We start from the raw sequence: 21,248 nt of genomic DNA, 5'->3' as shown, positions 1-21,248 counted from the left end.
AGTCAAATAAAAATATATTAAATATTTCAAAATAGTATTTAATCATTTAAGATTAACATAAAAGAATTATTTATTCCTTGTTCTCCACTAAAATATCCAGGGTTGCAACTCGGGCGGGCTGGCCCGAACTCAGCCTGAAGTTATTGTATCGGATTTCAGGTCTGATCCGATCCATTAGCAACCCTACAACTTACCCATACGTATCGCACTAACACCAACACACCTTAAAGTGCCACGTGGCACTATATTTTTTTTTTATAAAAGTAGGTGGCACTATCTCTGATCAAATGATGCGTGTATGGTGATTTTTAGCCGTTGAATTGGATTCTATTAAATTGTGGGCTTCACAACGGCCCATGAAAAGGCCCAATTATGATTTCAAAATTGCACCAAACCGTATGGCATAAATAGTGACGATAGGGTTCCAGGGGATGAGGGGCCATGAGCTCTGAGACTGAGAAGAGGGATTGATTTGATGTTGTATGGATCCGTCGTCTCTTGATTTCTCCATCTTTGATTCTACTTCGATCCTTCTTTCCTTCTTGGATTTGAACGAATATCATCAACAAATGGTAATCTATGATTTTTTTTCTTTATAAAATTGTTCTTTCTTTGCTAGGGTTGCTTTGTGATTCAAATCTGAAAAAATTCCTCAATTGATTTTTTTTTTCCCATCTATATGGATCAATACTGTTGGGGTTTCTGTAGATCTGTAAATTTTGGTTCGTTTTTTAGGATTTATTTATTTTTAATTTGGTCGATTTTTGGGTTTGATTAATTTGTTTCTTTTAAGCGTTAATTGCTGTGGGATTGATTTTCTTTGAGTGGGCAGTTTATAGAAATCAAAGTATTTAAATCGTGTTTATTTATTTTTTATTATTTAATGGTTTGTTTGGATCACCATTTACGTCAAAAAAGAGCGATTTTTTCTTCTACAAAATTTTTCTTTAAAATATCTTTTGTTGTTGGAGAAAGAATGGTGATCCAAATTGACCCTTTACGTTTGATGGTTTCCTTACTTGTTTTCTTTATTCTCCCAGCATTTTGATTAAGAGTGTTTTTTTTAATATTATATAAAATGATATTGAAAGTATATATTTTTTTTAATCATTTAATTTGGAAAAAGAATTTCTTTGTAATAAAATGTAAGAAAATCTATTTGTAAAAGGGCCTTTTGGATCACCATTTACATAAAAAAAGAGATATATTTCTTCCACGAAATTGTATTCTAAAATATCTTTTTGTTCTTGGTAATCCATACCTTTATCTTTGATTGTTTGCATATTTGTTTTAAAATGATATTGCTGAAGTAGATTTTTATTTTTAATTTTTTTATCATTCGATAGAGAAAAAGAATTTCTTTGTAATGAAATATAAAGTTGATTAAATTGGGATTTTTAATCTTCAGATGCATGGTATGGATGATGATATGGAAATTGATATGGTTATGGAGGTTCCTGATACTCCTGATAGATTGGCTGCACGGAGGATTAACAATAGTGGGGAAGATACTAAGGTAAATTCTGATTTATTGGATAAAGGAGTTTCCAATCAGGAAAGGGAACGCCGTCAATTGACCATCGAAAATGGAAACAATAGAAGATTTTATTCTCGTCCACGAGTAGATAGCAGTTTTCGTGACGAATTTAAGAAAAATGGTCACTCCATTGTTACAGTGACAGATAGCCCATCTGTTTCCAAGAATGCTCGTTTGTATAAGAGAATTATGGCTGAAAAGGGTTCTTCTGCACAATCCCAATTTACGGAACATGTGCCTTCTGGTAATGATAGAGCTAAACTTGATGGTTACACATTAAGTACAGCTGAGATATTAGCTTCTGATGAAGTTCATGATAGAAATAAGGAGAAAAACAGAACATATATGAGAAATAAGATGATGCTTCGAGGTAACACAAGTTCTAATACAGATGGTTGTTCAAACAACAATGTTGTTTCAGGTGTCGATCGTGGGAAAGGGATTGATTTTTCTAGTGATACGAAACACAATGCAGAACATATGATATCGAGATCTCTGCAATCTAATTCCTCACCTAGGTTCAATGGGCAAAAGAGATTAGTACGTAATGGGTGTATATCCCCTTATAATATACAAAGGGCTAAACAAACAGTTGAAAGCCAGGATAAGATTTCTGCAGATGATAAACCAGCTGATATTGAAAAAGTAATGTCCCAATGTTGGATTCCATCGAGTCAGGGAATCATTATAAGCCCTAGATCCGAAGGCAATGAAACTAATGCTACAGAGAGAGTGAAAGGAAAAGGGGTTATGGAGGAATCGGTTCTGGTAAAAGAGTCTGATACTAAAGCCGTACATTTATCAAACAGGTAGCTGCGAACTCATCATCAACATTTTGTGCACTTCTTTAACTTCTGTTATTTGGTCCCCATTAATTGAATGTTAAATAGTTTTTCCCGGCATTGTTATTTTGAAAATTTTCTAATTAAGATTGGGTCCCATTAAAATTTTCTAATTCAAAGAAATTGATTTTCTTCTTTTGTGAACAAGGCAGTGAACTTGTATTTTGCTATTAACTTTGATAAGTAAGAAATTTAATTAATTTTGAATGTCTGCATGAAATTTAATAATTAAGGAAATTTAGTGAATAATTACAAAAAATGATAAGAGAAATATGACATCACACTCACAAAGGAGGTCTAGATGAATATTATTAAATATAGTGACAGATGTCTGAAATACTAGACTCCGGATGCCAAATACACATGAATTGCTGCTCTAAATCAGGTTTTTCAATGCATGAAGAAGCCATTAATCACGTGGATTTATGACCTTCGTCGTCATCTCTATCTTGACTAGGGGTTTGATAGTATTTTCATGCAATATAGCTATATTTCTTGGCCTATGACATGATGTGACGATACTTTGTAGTAGTGAGCATAATGGTCATTATAGATGATAAGGGGCGGAGCCAGGATTTTGCCAGGTGGGGGCAACTAAGAGTAGAATTTTTTTTTGTGGGAGATACCTAAGAGTGAAAAAAAATAGTTGTGGGGGCAACTAAGAGTGGAAATTTTTTTTGTGGGGGCAATAGTGGTAGATATTTTTGTCCGCCTCCATAATCTGTTGCAATAACTCACTAATCCATAGACTTTGAAAATTCTTGTGGGAGCAAGTGCCCCCAACAGCTTCCACTGTTAATCCGCCCCTAATAGATGGGACACGGTTCATAACTAGAAGCTCATTATTTTAGTGGTAATCTTTCATCGTGTTGTGAGTGTGGTATCGATGCTAAATTGCACAATAGTTTTATTTGGTCCTCAGAAAAGGTGGAGATTATGAGGAGAGTTATAGATCCATTTAGTTATGATTTCCTTAGGTCATAAATAAGCTGTTTCGGCCTTTATATTTTTAGATGCATGGATTCGACAATTTGTTGTGTACTCCTATATGCTCTTAGATGCAAGATTTAGAGATTAGTTGTGTGCTTTTAGCTGTCAGTCTCAATATTTATATGCAGTGAACTCTATTGTTCTTTCATTTGTTACTAAAAATGGTTGTTTGTTGAGACAGTCATTTATCCGTTTGTTTCATGCTTTTTATATCATTTTTTGACATCAGTTTCAGTTCCATACTTTTTACAAATGTTCCTACAACTTCTTTAATTACTGGACTTTCTGCAAAACTCCATTAAACATGCCAGATATTTCAAATATTAGATATACAGAAAACTATAAAAATAATTAACACTAAAATTGTCATGGTTTTTATTGGATTATGTGAACTCAATTTTTTGTTATTCCATCTCTACTTGAACTTTTTCTGGCCAATACAAAAATCAGAATGACTTTATCCACTTATGAAAAAAAAAACGGAATTAATTCATCAATGTTTGGGAAAATATTTTTTTTACAAATCACGTTTGCTGCTATAACTTATAAATCATCCTTCTTTCTATCAGGTTCACAACGTGCTACATGTTGCCACCTTTGACATTTTATTAATTGATGATGCCTACTGACCGTTTCTTTTTGGATAAAGAATGATGCATACCAACTCCATTGTGCTCCATCTATGTGGCTCTCTATTCCCCTTCCACATTTTAAACACGCTGTATCTTGTACTCATCTGCCACAGATTTAACTATTGGATTGATGACCTTACTTACATTCATGTTTTGACAATCTCCTTCATGTGAGGAAGGCATTCCCATTCATATTCCAATGTGAACGTATAGTTCTAGTCTTCACCTATATCTGCTTTACTCAAAATGGACTTATGTTTCTCCCCAAGACGTGAGTATATTTTTTCTTATTCTTTTTCTTTTCTTTTCTTTTGAGAGTCATATTTGAAAGAGGCATATATCAAGAAGATAGTTTTGATCGTCAAAGCTCCGCTTTATTGTTAATCCCTAATTGTTTTCTGACTGGCCTAATGTAAAAAACATGGCAGATTTGACTGGGAAGTTGGCAGTTGGCGACAAAATTCTCAACGTAGATCACATAGGATTTCCATGCAAATATTAGCAGAGGTGTGTCAAATTATGCCGTTTGTCCTAATTACACTGCAAGTAGGATCTGAAAAGTTTGTTAGCGGACATGTGGAGTTGAATGACCCCAAAAGCATTGTTTCCTCTGGTCAAGTTCAATGTTAGTAGTAGCCAATGGTCAACCAAAGTTTATGTACAAACAATCTTGGTCCACAATTGTCATCTCCAGATGAAAATTTAGTCTATAATCTTCATTGACGTAGGTGAGAATCTCTCCAACCTACCTTTCAAGACTTCCAAGATTCCCAATCCTGTGAGAAGAAATTACAATTCGTGGGCTCAGTGCTATTAGCATAGATGAACAAGTTGGCAAGGAGAGGAAATACTGTGATAGATGAGGGAGCTATTCCAATATCAAAATTGTTCTTATGCGTGTCCTTCATCATGATCAATTTTGTGGAGGAACGGTGGGTATGGGAAGCCAACAAAAATTGGGTGTTCTTCATGAGATCTTTCCATAATTTCCTGACAAATGCTTTGTCATCTTCTTTTCCTCAAAAGTTTCATTCTTCATTGGACTGCTAGGTCGCTACTTGGAACGGTATTATTACTCTAGATAATCTAATTTGCAGGGGTTTCATCTCAGCAAATCAATGTCCTTTTTGTAAGATGCATGGGGAATCCATAACCCACCTACTCCATTTTTCTATCTCCCATGCAATTTGGGCTCTCTTTCATCTATTTATAACATTGCATTTTGCTTTCCAAATTTCATATTGCATTATTTGAGGAATGGTACTGTAGGTTTCTCCTGTACATATATTTGAAAAGGACAATGGATTTGCCAGGTGCTAGGGACATCTGGAAGGAGAGAAATTACTGGGTTTTTTAGGGCTGTGAACAGCCCCTTAAAGACATAATTGTATCCTTCTTTCTGTCATGGGCTTCCTTCATTTTTGGAGCAAAGTCTACAAGGATTTTTCTTCGAAGACTTTCTTTTCAGATTGGATGTAGTTTGTAATATAAGAAATTTACAGTCATTTTGGAACTTTGTCCTCTCTTTTCCTTATTCTTTTTTTCTCTTGTTGTAAGTTTGTTCAGTTGGGTTTGGTCTCCTTAATCACCACCTTTCCTTAATGAAACTTGACCTGTAAAGAAATGATATCAATGGCATCACTCGTGGATCGAGTCAAAAACTTGGTTAGTTTGTTTTAGAATCCAAGACTCCAGGAAGGTTGCAAAACAATCTTTAGTTGGAACTGGTTTAAGCCAATGATGGCAATAGTTTTTTCCCTGCATCTACTGTATTAATACTACTTTTTTGAATTATTTCTAATGATTTGATAGGCATAGTGCAGCACTGTGAAACCATTATCTAATTTTAATCGTGATATTAGGTGACAAATTTACTTTGATTTACATCTTATTATTGGATCCACTGCTTATGCCCCCCTCCCCTTTCCAGATTTTCTTGTTCAATATTCTTAATTGTGGCCACTTCTGATCCTAATGGATTTATTTTACACTTGTTATTCTTCCAACTTTTAAGTTTGTGGTCATTAAATGGTATGATATCTTTCTCCAGAGGTTCACTTTATCGTACAGAGGATGCTAATGGAATTGAAGATGCTTCTAGAAATTTAGATGTTTTAGGTGGTTGGAGATGCACACGCAACCGATCAAAGAAAACATCTTTGGCCTTGTCTGATAAGACTGAGCATCTTTCCGGGAGAAGTGATGGTGTTGGTCATTTCCTTGACAAAAACAGAATGGAAAGCATAGATCGTATGACTAGACTAAACACCAGCCCTGGATCTGACTTTCTTGAAGTTAGGAATCCGGTTTCTTTTCAACCCGGGAGTGTTCCCTGCTCTGCTCAAGTTTCTTCCAGTTTTATAGCTGATTTGGAGAGAGAAAATGGACAGCATTGTGGAGCAAACAAGATACCGAAAAGACAAAGGAAACGTGCCTCAGCTCGTAGTAATCTTGGTGAAAGTTCTGCTTCGCCTTCTCATGACAAAGAAGTCACTTATGTCTGGTCTTCTGGGGAACCTTCAGATGTTAGATCAACTGGAAACCAGACTACTATCCATCGTGGCATGTCAGCTCCAGTTATAGTAATTGACGAGTTCTCTCCTGAAGTAAGATGCAGACGCTCCCAAGATACAAGTCAAATGGTTAATGATGACTCAGATGTAAGGGCACGACAGGTGGAAGCAGATGAAATGTTGGCACGTCAACTTCAAGAACAGTTTTATGATGAGTCGCAAGTAGTTGGTGGCGGAGAGGTTTGTCCTACGTTTTTTTCTACTAATTATCTTCTTATTTTTGTGAAGAGAAGCTTCTTTGAATACAAGTAGGCCATGTTGATTGCTTAGCAATATTATTTTTTATTCTTCCTGATTTGGCACTTGTTTTCTTACATATTAATTTGTTTCGTGTGTGTGATGTAAAGCTGACTTCTGAAAAGATATTCTTGTATATCATTGTACTGCTGACAGATTGATGCGAACATAGCATGGACTTTGCAGCAGGAGGAGGATACTCAGCGTGCTGCTTCTGTTGGGCGTCAGCGTGTGCATCCTGTAAGTGGGTCTGTCCACATGTAGAGTTATACTGACAGACAGCTAAAAAGATAGGGTATTTTAGAAATACCCCCCTTGTTAAATTGGTGATAATAGGTTTACCCCCTTGCAAAATGCAAGATTAGGTTTACCCCTGTTGACCATAAGTCGACGTTGCTTTTTCTTGATGATTTAACGGTGAGTTTTTTTCTTTTCAAAATACTATTCAAATACTTTAATTACTAAATCAAAATTTCGGAAAAAACAAAAAAACAAAATTTCAGTGTTAAGTCATCAATAAATCAAGGGGGGTAAATCTAATATCACCAATTAACAGGGGTTTGTTTCTAAAATACCCAAAAAGATATGCGTCCTCATGTGTGTGATATGTTCTTTCTTTTCTTAAGAAAAGACTCATGTTTTTTCATCTATGATTTTTTTTATCCTAGAAACTTAGAATGCCACTTTGCTCCTTGTTAAACCTGCTATTGCTAGTAACTCGTCTAACCGGAGTTTTGAAACCTGAAAGTAACAAATTGTGAGATTTGTTGACTACAAACTCACAATATCTGCAACTTTCTTGCATCAACATGAAGATTTGTATAGATGATTGTATGATGATATGAACATAATGTGAGAAAGAGATTCTTGTATTGCCATCTTATATTCCTCAATCCTTGAAAATTTTAGGCAGGATCCTGAAAAAAAATTAATGAGATCTCTGTAAATATATGAGGTTAAGTTGAATAGCTCTGGAGAGCATGGTGGTAGTGGATGCAAATCCAATCATGATGTGGAAATGGGAGCCAGAGAAGATAAGAGTTTTTGTATTTTGAGCACTTGAGCTGCTTCAAGGAAGCAGTTTATCTGGGGAAAAATCTTGTTGGAGAAGCTTAGAGATGTCTGTTTGTATGATCGTTCTGAAAAATCTGGAGGTTTCTAAGAATCTTTGAATTTCTGCCTAGAGACGGAGACCAAATTTTAGCAGTTACAAACAGGAAGAAGGGTTAAGATGTCTAATTCTTCTTCAAGCAGAGAGGATATTTTGAGGGGAGAGTAGACATAGTGGGCCAGAGGGAAGGAGTTATCTTCTTTGGTAAGTACTCTCTGCTTTGTGTTTTTTAGCAGCAAGAGGAACGGAGTGTAGGGTCAGCTTGAGTCTATGGGATTGTATCGGTGGGTTGGTCATGGAGGATGGTAAAAGTTCTTGGTGTCATTTTTGGGCAGGAGTAACAAATACTTATCAGGGGGGGAGATGGCATACATCTAGTGATTCGGTGGGAAATATGAACGAGAAGATCTTGGCTGTGCAATATGTCTAACCAAAAGAAAGAATATATGGAAGATTCAATCCAATTCTCTTTCCACGTGGTGGGAATAGAGCAATGTGGGTCTGGTGTCCCCAGACTTTAGTGTAGCCACCTCACTGGCAGGTAGACTCTGTTCAATCTTCTCAATATAAAGGCCAAACCAAAGGGCTATGTGTAGATGCATTTCTTTGCCCATAAAAAAAATGTCTAAATGTATCCACGTTCAACAATTATAATCTAGGTCAGTTGATAAATGTTCATCTATGTTAAAGGCTTATAAATAGTTATGGGGATGTGGAGCTGCGTATTATAGCTTGTGGAAGGAGAGTTGTTCTTCTTAAGTATGGAACTGAAGAGTCAGGTTGGAAGAGTAGATAAGTGCACTATCAATAAAAAAAGAGAGTAGATAAGTGCACTCAGCTTATGGTTGTGTTGTGTGGAAAGTATCCTAAAAATCTTCCTTGAATTACGGAAAAAGATAGTGTTCACAGTTGGTAGAAGGAATATTGATTATGAGGATTTTGTATTTAGATGGGATTTGGTGATCTTTGGAGATTGTTAGTTTTTAGTAGTCGATGGCCTTTTAGCATCCTTGTATTCATGTATCATTTCCTATTTTGGAAAAAAATTCATATTTATCGAAAGAAAAATGTTTATAAATTCCTTTATAACGTCTGAATATGATTTTCAGTTTCGAATTCTCCTTCCAAATATCTTACTTTGATGTAGCAGGGTTAGCCATTACTTGCTAGTGGAAGTTCAGCTGAAACCTTCATTACAGGATTTGGTCCTTGAGGTAGCATCAGACTAAATATGTGAGGACTCCAGAATAATGAATTTGCTGAAGATTTAGGAACTTGAGCGGAAAAAAAGAAAAGGAACACCCTTGACAGAGAGAATTAGGAATTTGGAAGGACAATTTGGAACTAAGACAAATCTTAAATAAGTCGTAAAAACCAAGACATCTTTTTTTAATTTATGGAGAAACCCACTTTATGTGGATGATGGGGATTGAAATGCAAAATTTCCAAAAGTATATAGGATACCATTGTATTACAAAATATAGTAATGTAACATAATGTAATTCCAAGAATTTGTTTGGATAATATGATCATACCGAACTGTTTTTAGTCCACACATTTTCTGAGGTAATATCTTCCAAATAAATGCAAATCTAAGAATGAGTTTAATTCAATTAACAAAATGTTTTTTACTTTCCTCCATAGTTATATTTTACTTTATTTTATTAAGATCATTTTTTGTGTGGACATTCATCGTGCTTGTTGAAGAATGATTTGATTTTGCGTTTTTACAGAGGGATTCCTCAATGTCACATTTGTATAGACAATACCCACCACGGTCTTCCCAGAACTCTGTAGTTCGTTCGGCTAACCGTTCACGGGTTCCTACCTCAACAAGAATGGCACAATTACGGAGTAGCTTTCTCAGCCGCTCTCCTGCAGCAGTATCAGCTAGAGGAAGGAGTTCTCGATTTCCCTCAAATATGGATATTGAGATGGTATTACTTTCTATTCCTATCTTCAATTTGATAGTTATTCCTATGTGCTTTTTTTATTATTTGATTGAGCTTTTATCAAATGGTATATATCTTTTGGATAAATAAAGATGAGTATGTTATATTAAAAAGAGAATGTCAGAAGAAAGCTCATGGTACAAAAGATGCATGCCCCCCCCCCCGAAATTAAAAAAAAATAAAATAGAAGCCTGAATTGAAAACTTAATTACCTCTCCCAACACAATCTATGTAGGATCTTTGACAATCTCATCCTTTTGTTGAAATAGATCTTAAACGTATAGCTCCTTACAAGTTATGCCCTTTGTCTTGTGGATAATCTATTCCGCTGAAAAAAATATCTAGGATATGCATACCTTATATTCTGATAATATAAAGTAAAAGCAGAAATCTCCATAGAGTGGAATCTCTAGAGTTGAAAGCTTCTGTCCACCAGTATTGAAGGAGTTCATATACGTTGCTTGGCATAATTACTGATAAATCATGGAAGATCTTGTTCCACACTTTAACTAGAAAAGGTTAGACTGAAGATGTGTTTCTATATAAAGCGGGTGCAAATCAGTTGTCTGTTTGCTCATAGTAAAATCTTGTACTTCGATTATTTTTTTATGTGGAATTTAATAAAAGGTTTTAAATCTCCCCGGCACTCTGACAGAAGTACGTGGCTCTGGGTTGGTTGTTTTTAAAGCTTCTAGTTTCCCTTCAAGGATTAGCATGTGAGATGAATGTGTCATTGTACGTGATAAATCATGTACAAAATATTTCTGGAGAATTAAAATGGATGCCTCTACTGGTAGAAATAAATTCGGAACAGGAGTTGAATGCCTTTTTATTTGTATCATGCATAATCAATATTTGTGATAAATGTTTGATCAATCTTTGTAAAACAAAATATAGTCAGGACTTCTTTATTCATCTTAATAAGCTTTCGAATAATGGTAGGGTTCTTATATCTTTGGTATAAAGTTTTCAAAGAATTTAAAGGTTTTTTTTTTTGAAGATCTTCAATGTTGGAGGGCCTCTTGATTTTTGAATTGTTTTAGTAAGTTAAAGTCGATACCTGTCCAAAGTTCTAGTAAATTCATTATTTAGGATTGATAAAGATTTTTTTGATGGAAAATAAGTGCATGCGTTGATAAAGATGATTTCGGTGATTTTCCCCTAAATACCTTATCTGATTTCAAGATGTTTGTTGGTCTCTAGTCATGAATATTGGATCTTGGTTTTCGTTGCAGTTTGTTGACTTCTTTCTTCCCTTCCTACTGCTTTCTATTGGTAATTAACATGTTGTAACAGGCAAAATAGTTAAATTTGTATGTGAAACTTACCATCTAAAAAATAATTTGTATGTGAATGGTGTGCCCTTTTTTTTTCATACAGAGAATTCATATATTGGAAGCATTGGAAGCTGCAGTTGGAGACAGTGATGATATGAGGGCTAGTCACTTATTTCAAGTTCAGCGAGAATTTAATGAGTAAGATATTTCTCATATGTTTTATTAAGATATAGTTTAATTTTCCTTAGTAGAAGTATGGATTAAATTTGAATGGAAACTCCTATATCCCTCGTTGTTGAATGGATTGTTGATGTGGTATTTTGGAATTAGCCTTCTTATCAATTTGGTTAGCCTAAAAATCTTGTTCATGTCTCTAATTCTGGTGCTATATTAATATTTTAGACAATTTGACACTGTATTGAACTTATTTGTTCACATTACACATATCAAAAAGTTAGTTTCTGACTAAACTGAACTTCCATACCTCCCCTCTTCCCAGTTTATATCTCCTTCTCTCTTACCAGTTTGTAAGAACAGTAGTAGCAGATAATGAAAAGAAAATTTGAACAAGAGGACAATTTGAATTATGAAATGCAAACAACCTCTGAGGGGGAGGCCTGTAACATATTAAAACACCATAATTTTTTTTTGATAAGTTCAAATTTTATTGAAAAAAGAAACGGGGTCGAGATGACCCGAAAATACAAGAAGTTATCAGAAGGAGAAAAAAGAAAAGGGGCACTTAGTTCGCCTCCAAGTTACAAAAAAGAAATTAATCAATTTCAAATTATGTATTAAAACACCATAATTATTTAAAGCTGTCAAACTATAAATTATCAATTTCAAATTAATCAAGCCATTCCTTTTCACAATCTTTCATCTGGTTTCTACCAATCTCTAATAAAATCAGGAGCCTAAATAAAAGTCAAAGTGGAGGAAACCGCCTGGCATTCATTTTTTTTTTCTTTTTAAGTATAACTTGCATTAAGAAAAAGGCTCGAGTTGATCTGGTACAAACAGACACATAAGACCAAAACCTTATGTTAGTCAGTTCCTCATGTGCCAACAGACACTGAAGGAGATCGCTAAAATCTTTGGTCTTGTTTCTACCAAATTCTTATCTAACATCAGATATCTGGATGCCATGGAAGGGGAATTCGGGGGCTGGAGGGATACACCTAAGAGATTAAACAGACTGGTTTGACTGGTAGAACAAAGGCTGCAGTGAAGGGTTTCAGTTAGATTTCGTTTTAGGGTTTTTGGGGCTATCTAATGGGCCAGCGTCTAAGTGGATATCTATTGGCTGTTTACAGAAATAAATAATAACAGATGTTTGGCCTGTGGGGGAATCATTATAGTCTGAGAAATTAAAGTTTAATTCTGCTGGACGGATGGACCTGGCTTTAGGGAAGGTTTGATTCAAGAATTTGGGGTTATTGGTGGTTGTAGGCCAGGGATTAAGGACTTGCTGTATAGGTGGTTTAATGTGCATCCATTGAGGGTTAAGATTAATTGGAGTGAGACCATCAAAATTCAGACATCATGTCCTACTAGGTGCAAAGCCACCATCAACAAAATTCTCTCTAGTGAAAAAACAAGGGTACATGGGTTAATACTCACTTCGCACATGGAGCACTGATTCTTTTTTGAGTAATCAAATGGACTTATTAATGATTTTAGCTCAGGAAGATTACCGAGCAAAAAAAAAATTGCAATTTTGGAAGGAACTTTAGATCTCCAAAAAAACATCTCCATGAAATCATGATGTAGGGTAAAGCATGCAAACCTAGAGTTTATGTTAAAAATCTGGTTCAAAAATCCCAAGAACTAAGAGTAATGAAAAATCTCTATGTCGAGCAAAATAGATTAGAAATTTCAATATAGGTTCGAGATTGATGGAAATCAATTGCAAACACTAAAATTAAGAATCAATGTCAGACTTTTATGCTAAAAAAACAAAGAAAGGGAAGAAAAGTCTCTTCTTTTATTTAATCAATCTTTAAAAAAACTTACTTCATTGAATTTGTTTATTGGAACTTCTTATATAGATAATTGCATAACAACTTAGAAACCTTCTAAAATACTAAAAAGTAACTGTCTAATCTATCTATAACATATTACTAACCTTCTAATCATATTAGAACTCAATTTGGACATCTAAAAGGACTTCTAAATATAACCTAAAAAATAAAAACGACTTTAGAGAACATAAAACAAATTAGAAACTAACTAGGAAAAGAAACTTTCTAAAATTGAAATAAAAACTAACTAGGATTATTTAAGTAACTTAACAAATAGAAACTCAATAAAAGAAAGAGTCCTAAGAGGAGTTGGGCTAGGTCTTGTGGACTGGTCAAAGATTGGATCGAGTTGACTCGATTTTTACTAATTGGACTCACTCAATGTCGTTGATTTCTTTCTTCTACGCATCTTAATTCGATCATAGGCATTAAGATAAGTGTTGGCAAGCCTATCTACTTCAAATCAACTCTAGGAGAGGTATTAAGAGTTGACATGAAAGAGCCACAAGTAAAACATCACAATCTAAAATCAAAGACGCGGCTGGCAATGAGATCTACCTCTCAATTCCATATTCCTCCTAGCAGATCTTTTGATCAATCTTTGATGCAGGACATTAACCAATGCTCTTAGCTGCGATTGTTTAGGAGTGTGAGATTTATCTCATAATCCAGAGTGCCCGATCAAACCCTCCCCCTTAGTGGGCCCATCTTGTAAACTTCCCCTATCATCCACCTCATGGGACACGGTAGCTTAACGTGGAGATGCCCCCGCATCCTTCACCCACGTTGAGGAGGAGACTTGAACAGATGACATGGTGTAGACGTTATGTTATTTGCCAAGGTCTACCTTTGGTATTTGTAGTATTGAAGATCAATCTTGGATGCAAGACATTAACCAATAAACATGACTGTTTAGAAGCGTGAGATTAATTCTTTTATCACATAGTCCAGAGTACCAAATCAAATTTTCTCCTTTAGTGGGCACCATCTTGTGGACTCCCCCCCCCCCCCCCCCCCCCCCCCACACACACACATTGAGGAGACTTGAACACATGGCATGGTCAGATGTTATATTATTTGCCAAGGTCTACCCTTGGTATTACTAGTATAGAAGATCAATCTTGCATGCAAGACAATAAACAATAAGACACGACTGTTTAGTGGATTTTCCTTACGTTGAGGAGACTTGAACACATGACATGGTGCAGATTTTATGTCATTTGCCAAGGTTTACCTTTGGTATTTGTAGTATAGAAGATCTTGGTGCAAGACATTAACCAATAAGATGTGACTATTTAGGAGCATGAGATTAATTCTTTTATCTCATAGTCCAGAGTACTTGATCAAATTCTCCCCCTTAGTGGGCACCATCTTGTGGACTTCCCCCATCACAGGTCGCACCTCATGGGCTATGGTAGCCCAACATGGGTCTCCTCGTTAAGGAGACTTGAACACATTATTGGAAATAATGTAGTTTCTTATTATTAATTCTAAGGGCATTTATGTCCATCCACACTTTAGTTAATATATATTATGAGACTAGAAAATTACTTTCTACAATTCTTCGTAATTTTTTTATGACTATTTTGCCAAGCTCTCGTTGTACATTTATTGATGACGATTCTTCGTAATTTTCATGAACATGGTATGCTTCACTAGTTGACTTGTCCCTACACTCCTGAACAGAATGGGGTGGCCGAACTCAAGAATCGTCACTTTATGATCATTGTCCACTATCTTCTTCGTGGGATGCATGTTCCCAAGTTATATTGGAATATGATAGTCTTCATTACAACTTTTCTCCTTTATTGCGTTCCGAGTCGTACCTTAGGGGGACAAGTGCTTCATGTTCTTCAACTTGATAGCATTCTCTTCTCTATTACACTTAGAATCTTTGGCTGTACTTGGTTTGTTCAGGATAGGACCCCTCATCACACAAAATTAGATGACATAGCCATTCGTTGTGTTTTCTTGAGTTACTTATCTATTTCAAAAGGGTATCATTGTTATGATCCCCTTTCTCTTCGTGTAATTCATTCTTTAGATGTCAAATATTTTGAAAATGTGCCCTATTTCCGTGCTATATCTTCTTTGCAGGACTTTATTTTGCAAAATCCCTCTCCTATAGTGTTATCCTTCGATTTTCTCTCCACCTTCATTTTTGTTGTCTGTTAAGGTCTACTCTCCTCATCTCCGCCCCTCTCCAACTTCTTCCTTGGTCTCTGGTATACCCTCTTCTACTTTTAGTCCTATTCCTTCTATTTTTGACTCTCACTTGCTTATTGCACTTCACAAAGGTAAGCGGGGGTGTGTTATTGATCATCATATTGTCCAGTTTGTTTCTTATCAGGGATTCTTTCTTTCTTACCAAGCCTACCTTGTCGCCACTTATTTTATTAGAGTTCCTCTGTTTGTATAAGTGGTTTTGCGAGTTCCTCAGTAAACTGGAGTTATGACTGCTGAGACTGATGTTTTATAGAAGAATCACACTTGAGAGCTTGTTCCCTTCTTTTTGGAGAGCGGACCGTCGGTTATAAATGGGTTTTCATTATCAAGTATCTCGCGGATGGCACTATCGATCAATGCAAGGCCCGTCTAATCACTAAGGGATTTATGTGGACTCCAGGAAAGGATTTTGGTGCTACATTTGCCCATGTAGCTAAATTTTCTACTGTTTGTCTCCTTATCTCTTTAGTCGCATGTCATTCATGGCCTTTTCACCAGTTCGATGTGAAGAATGGTGATCTGACTGAGGTTATCTATATGGACCCTCCTCATGGGTTTTGTTTTCAGGGGGAGTATTCTAAGAAAGTATACCACCTTATCAAATCTTTATATGGTCTGAAACCGTCTCCGCAAGCCTGACTCAACGTTTTTCTGAAGTCATTTTATCTATGGAGTTTTTAGATGCAATTCAAATCATACTTGCTTTGTTCGTCGAAGAGTAGATGGTCGTTGCACCATCGTTTTGATTTTATTGTGACTAGAGATGATGCACAGTGGATTGACAGGGTTAAGATGCTAATGGGTCGTGCTTTTGAGGTTAATGAATCCAAGACCTCAAGTACTTCTTGAGGATAGTAGCGGATCGCTCTCGCTGTGGTATTTTGCTATCTTAGCATGCACAAATACACATTGAATCTTTTTCAGGGCACTGGTATATTTGGTTGTTGTCCTGCTTCCTCTCCTATGGATTAGAATCATTGCCTTAATGCTAAAGCTGGTGATTTATTATCTGATCCTTCTTATTAGAGTCTCGTAGGTCGTCTAATTTATTTGACTAACACTAGACCCGATTTGACCTTTGTGGTTAATGTAGTCAGTCAGTTCATGCATGCTCCGCGCACCTCATCTTGATGTCGTTTATCATATTCTTCACTATTTGAAGTCTCGTCCTGATCTTGGGTTTTTTTACTCTTCCATTGTTCAACCACATTTGTCCTGCTTCACTGATGTTGATTATGATGGTTTTCTTATAGATATGAGATCTACCTCTAGTTTCTATACTTTCCATGGTGGTAACCTGATCTCGTGGAAAAGTAAGAAACATAGTGTGGTTTCCCGTTTTTCTGTTGAAGTTGAGTATTATGCTATGGTTCTTGGCACTTGTGAGCTTATTTGGCTTACATCTTTGCTGAAGAAGTTGGGTTTTCCGATCTCTGGTTCTTCTAATTTGTTTTGTGCTTACTAGTTTACCATTATGCTTGTTTCTGATTCAGTTCTTCACGATCTTACCAAGCATATAGAGAGAAAGTTCGATATAGTGCTCTTCAGACAATCTTTGTATTTTCTTCAGATCAACTTGTCGATATGCTTACGAAAATTGTTGGTGCTTTTGTCACTAACTCTTATCTTGTCAAGCTGGACTTAGTTAATATATTTGCCACAATTAAGGGGGAATATTGGAAATAATGTAGTTTCTTACTATTAATTCTATGTAAAGGCATTTATGTCCATTCACACTTTAGTTAATATGTATATCTGCCAAGTTCTCGATATGAGACTTAACAATTACTTTCTACAATTCTTCTCACATGACCTGTTCTAATACCAATTTTTGTTGTAGGATTTTAACCAATTCTCCACAAAGCCACTATTGATGAGGAGCATGAGATTTACTTCTCATAGCCCAAACCACAGTCAAGCCCTCCCCTTAGTGGGCCCCATCTCTTGGGCCACTCCCATTGCAAGGTCCCACCTCATAGGCCACCCCACGAATGAGCCCCACCTCATGGGCCACCCTGCCCAGCATGGAGATTATCCCGCATCAATCTTTCTTTTCCCGTTGGATTGTATACGACAACCTACCTCTGGCTTTCTTTTACTCTAATAATTCCATATCATTTTCTTCTATTATGAAATCCCGTGCACTAGTTTGTGTTATCGAGAGCTTGGGGCGGCTTATCAAATACATTATTCGATTTGCTTTTAGTTCATTTAATGAAATATTATGAGCAAAAGTTTAAGTTTTAGCTAATTGGCAGAGATAATTGAGTAAGAACTTTTTAGCTGTCAAATTTCCACTGTTATGAGGGACAATTCGATTGGAACAATTTGGTTTGCATCTAGGCTTAATTTTGTATGAAGCAGTGTGGTTATTGTTCTCCTACTCCTGGGGGAATTCATGAGGCATGCCACCATTCTTTGCTAAAAAGTCCCTTGGTATTGCTTTGTACTAATAATGTCTACTAGTAAACAAAAATAATAAACTCATTTGAATGGTCTCCCTAATTTATTTATTTATTTTTGTTATTGGTAAACATTCTAACGTAGGACGATGAGGGAAGAAGATGAAATAAGGGGATTGGGAAATCTTAGTTTGGTTAAAGATTTGGACCGGGTTAAGGATTTGGCTACAATAGGCTTACCTTAAAAGTTTAGGGTCAACCACAAAGGTTTAGTTGTGGGATTTGGCAATTATGATTGATTATCTATGTTTATATGGTAAATGAAAGAGTTCAGGTTTGTAAGGTAAGGATTAAAGGTTAAGAGAATGAGGAAATGGTTTAAAGGTTGAGAAAAAATGGAGTTTAACTTTTAAGAAATCAAGAATCAAAGTTCAAGATTCAAGAATTGAAGAATCAAAATTCAAGAGATCAAGAATTCAAGATTTCTTGAAAATCAAGAAAACATAATTTATGGGTTGGTTTCTTAAAAGGATTAGAGGGCACTTGGTGGTTTCTTGATCTTTTACAAATAAACAAAAAAATTGTAGAAAAGATGGATTGAAGAAAAAGATAGAGAATTAATTTTTTTTCTTTTTATTTAAAGAAATATATATTTACCTTGGAATCACCACCAATGATTTCTATGGCATCAAAACCACGTTGAATGCACCAACATTCAAAACAAGAAAACAATTCTGTTTTTTTTAATTCATTCTCTTCTTTTCTTAAATAAACCCTATTATAAATACAGAAAATCAATGAAGAGTCCTGATAAAACCAAAATACTAAATAAATAACCTAATTTTCTTAAATTTCTCTCTCCTAAATTTTCAATCCTTATAAATTTAAATAAAAGACAAACTAAATTTATCAAACTACCCAAAACATTATACTAAGATCATGGGCCAATAAAACATGAAGATAAGCCCAAAAACCATAAAAACAAAGCCCTAAAATAGAAAATTAAATAATAAATTGAATCTACTTTTCAAGCTTTGATGTCCCCATCACTTTCCTACTGAGATATTATGATTAAGTGATTTGGCTTTTTTCCTTGGTGCCTGTGTTTTGATACCATTTTAACTGACCTCCTCCTGTAGTTCTTGAGGCCTCCCCTATTGTTACCGAGGGAAACCTAGTAAGATTATTTTCCATTCAATGAGTTCATAGACGCTTTCTGTATAAAGAACTTTGTTCCCTTTATGTTTTCAGTAAGATAATGTTTTCTTCTTTGGTTTTTGCAGAAATGATTATGAAATGTTATTGGCCCTTGACCAGAACAATCACCAGCAGGGTGCATCTATTAATCAGATTAATAACTTGCCAGAATCTATAGTCCAGGTAATTTAGTTTTCTACTTAAAATGTATTTCTATTCTAAAATTAGAGGGAAAAAAACATTTGAAAATTGGCCTTAAAGCTCTTAGGAGAATGCGCTTTTTTGGTTAATTGTTGTCTTGATCTCTCTCTCTCATGCAGACGGACAACAATGAAGAAGCTTGCGCAATCTGCCTTGAAGCCCCAGCCACTGGAGATACTGTTCGCCATCTCCCTTGCTTACACAAATTTCATAAAGACGTAAATAAACTCTTTTAAACTCCCACAAGTTGTGAAAGTTGTTTTCTGTTAAAGGATTTTCACCTAACGGCTCACTTTTTTTTGTCTCATTTGTTTTGTTTTGTCAGTGCATTGATCCATGGCTAAGAACAAAAACATCATGTCCGATTTGCAAGTCAAGTATCACTTGATGTGGAAGAGCTTCAGCATAATTTAGGCCATTGGATTGCAGTGATTTAAATTGAAGATGAAATTAAGTTTTATGGCTTTAGTTGTTCAAATCAATTAGTTCAATTTGTCTGGAATATGTGGTGGATGGGCTTTTATGCCAGATTGTATATCCTATAATATGTTTCCTTTTTTCTTCTTTTTTTCCCGGGTATATCATATCAATCTCTAAAATGATGCTGGGATGTGGTTACATTGGATCTTTTGTTGCTCTTGTTTCTCTTTTTGAAGAAATTTAGTCAAAACAACAGAAAATTTCAGATGTAAGATTAGTTGGGGGTTTTATGAAAAGGAGGAATAATCATACTTTTGAGAATAGAGTAATTTTTTCAGGACATTTTCATTTCAATCATGGGTAGGCACTTTTTTTCCATTTTTCTTGTAGTGCAAGAATTTTATGGTGTTTTAAGAGCTTTTGAGTCGTTGGGATTGTGTTTGTAGCATTTCTGATTTTTTACTGTAGTGGAGATTAGTAGGGTAAGTTGCATGTATTGCTTATTGTATTCTTGGTATCCTTAACTTCCTTTTCATGATTTTTTTTTTTTAAATTAATAAAAATACCAGGTTTGGTTGGCAATGAGTCTGCCTTGGCATGAAATATGCTCCATCTGTGCCTTCGGCATGTAGTACTACCGTCTCTGGGTTTAGTGACCTTAACTGATTTGATTATTATCTCAAAAACAATGAAAACCAGTTTGGTTTGTGGAACTTACCCAAAACGTTCACCAATGAAATCCATTGCTTATATATATATATATATATATATATATATGGATTCCGGTTTTGCAAAAGCAAGGGGTTAGTGGTCAACATGAAGGTGCGGGTTTTGATCCAGGTCATGAGATCATCACTCCACATGCCTTGCCAACTTAGTTTCACTACAGCTCCCTTGGCTTTAAATTACAGTTTTAATTATATAGTAATGACGATGAGGCCATCTGCTACTTGGGTGCAGTTTATTGGAATCTTAAGGTGCCACTACAAACGTAACGTGTGTCAAACATTAGTAAATGTCTTGATTTATAAATCGATATGTTCCTTTGAAGATGACAGTTGTGCTGAAGTAAAACATGAATGAGACTTTGAAACCTGCGATGATAATGGGAAATTTTAACACTCTTCGATATGCCTCAACACGCAGTATAAGGTACAACCAGCATCCCTAATCAAGGAATCCCCCTGAATGAGCTTGACCCATAAAATGTCTACAGTTAGAATCTTGTCCAAAAGGAGAGGTCATAGAAAAGCTTCCAGTCTAGGAGACATTGGCACTCCCCCATCACTACTTGAGATGGGATTAGGCAAATCAAATTCAATAGAAAAATCAGGGAATATATCGTTGTTTTTTTTTGGTTTTCTTAGGAACACCACCACACACACACACACCGAGACCCCAAAAAATAATCTCATCTAATTCTTGAAATTGAAATTGGAATTGGGTGAAGGGTAAAAATGTAACCATTCTCCATAATTAATCTATAAATTGATTTACCGTTTAGTCCCTTATTCAGAGAATTTTACAACCATGAACACTACCTATCGCCAAAATTTTGTTCACCTTGCTTTAGGAGTAACAGACAAAGGATTAAATTTGAAAGTGCCAACTTAGCTAAGGTGTGTGCCCA

The 21,248-nt window shown here is 35.5% G+C and overlaps 1 protein-coding gene across 3 annotated transcripts; it reads left to right on the top strand.

Annotated features, from left to right (window-relative positions):
• The first annotated feature begins 409 nt into the window (after nucleotides 1-409).
• LOC147382812 (RING/U-box superfamily protein) lies at nucleotides 410-19,825 on the top strand. Of its 3 annotated transcripts, XM_086427869.1 has the most exons (9): nucleotides 411-572; nucleotides 1,409-2,346; nucleotides 6,052-6,754; nucleotides 6,968-7,051; nucleotides 9,656-9,859; nucleotides 11,255-11,349; nucleotides 19,084-19,180; nucleotides 19,318-19,416; nucleotides 19,524-19,825. In XM_086427869.1, exons 1-9 carry the CDS (start codon nucleotides 483-485, stop codon nucleotides 19,584-19,586), a joined length of 2,373 nt encoding a protein of 790 aa, XP_086283995.1. In that variant the 5' UTR covers nucleotides 411-482; the 3' UTR covers nucleotides 19,587-19,825. The 3 variants fall into 3 exon arrangements, with proteins under 3 accessions (XP_086283997.1, XP_086283996.1, XP_086283995.1); XM_086427871.1 differs by lacking the exons at nucleotides 19,318-19,416; nucleotides 19,524-19,825 and adding an exon at nucleotides 18,940-18,977 and having other exon boundaries at nucleotides 410-572; XM_086427870.1 differs by lacking the exons at nucleotides 19,084-19,180; nucleotides 19,318-19,416; nucleotides 19,524-19,825 and adding an exon at nucleotides 17,239-18,891 and having other exon boundaries at nucleotides 410-572.
• Nucleotides 19,826-21,248: the final 1,423 nt, after the last annotated feature.

The sequence above is a fragment of the Akebia trifoliata genome, chromosome 16, assembly GCF_017979445.1.
Source record: "Akebia trifoliata isolate Shusen 1 chromosome 16, ASM1797944v1, whole genome shotgun sequence".
Lineage (NCBI taxonomy): Eukaryota > Viridiplantae > Streptophyta > Magnoliopsida > Ranunculales > Lardizabalaceae > Akebia > Akebia trifoliata.
This window is presented reverse-complemented; position numbering and strand designations above follow the sequence as displayed.

What these genes read in the sequence shown, in the direction of transcription:
- LOC147382812 (XM_086427869.1), top strand. Translation starts at nt 483, where the DNA reads ATGGATCCGTCGTCTCTTGATTTCTCCATCTTTGATTCTACTTCGATC. An exon ending in ACGAATATCATCAACAAATG is followed by an intron (nt 573 to 1,408) that starts GTAATCTATGAT and finishes TTTAATCTTCAG; the next exon opens with ATGCATGGTATGGATGATGA. An exon ending in GTTCAGCGAGAATTTAATGA is followed by an intron (nt 11,350 to 19,083) that starts GTAAGATATTTC and finishes TGGTTTTTGCAG; the next exon opens with AAATGATTATGAAATGTTAT.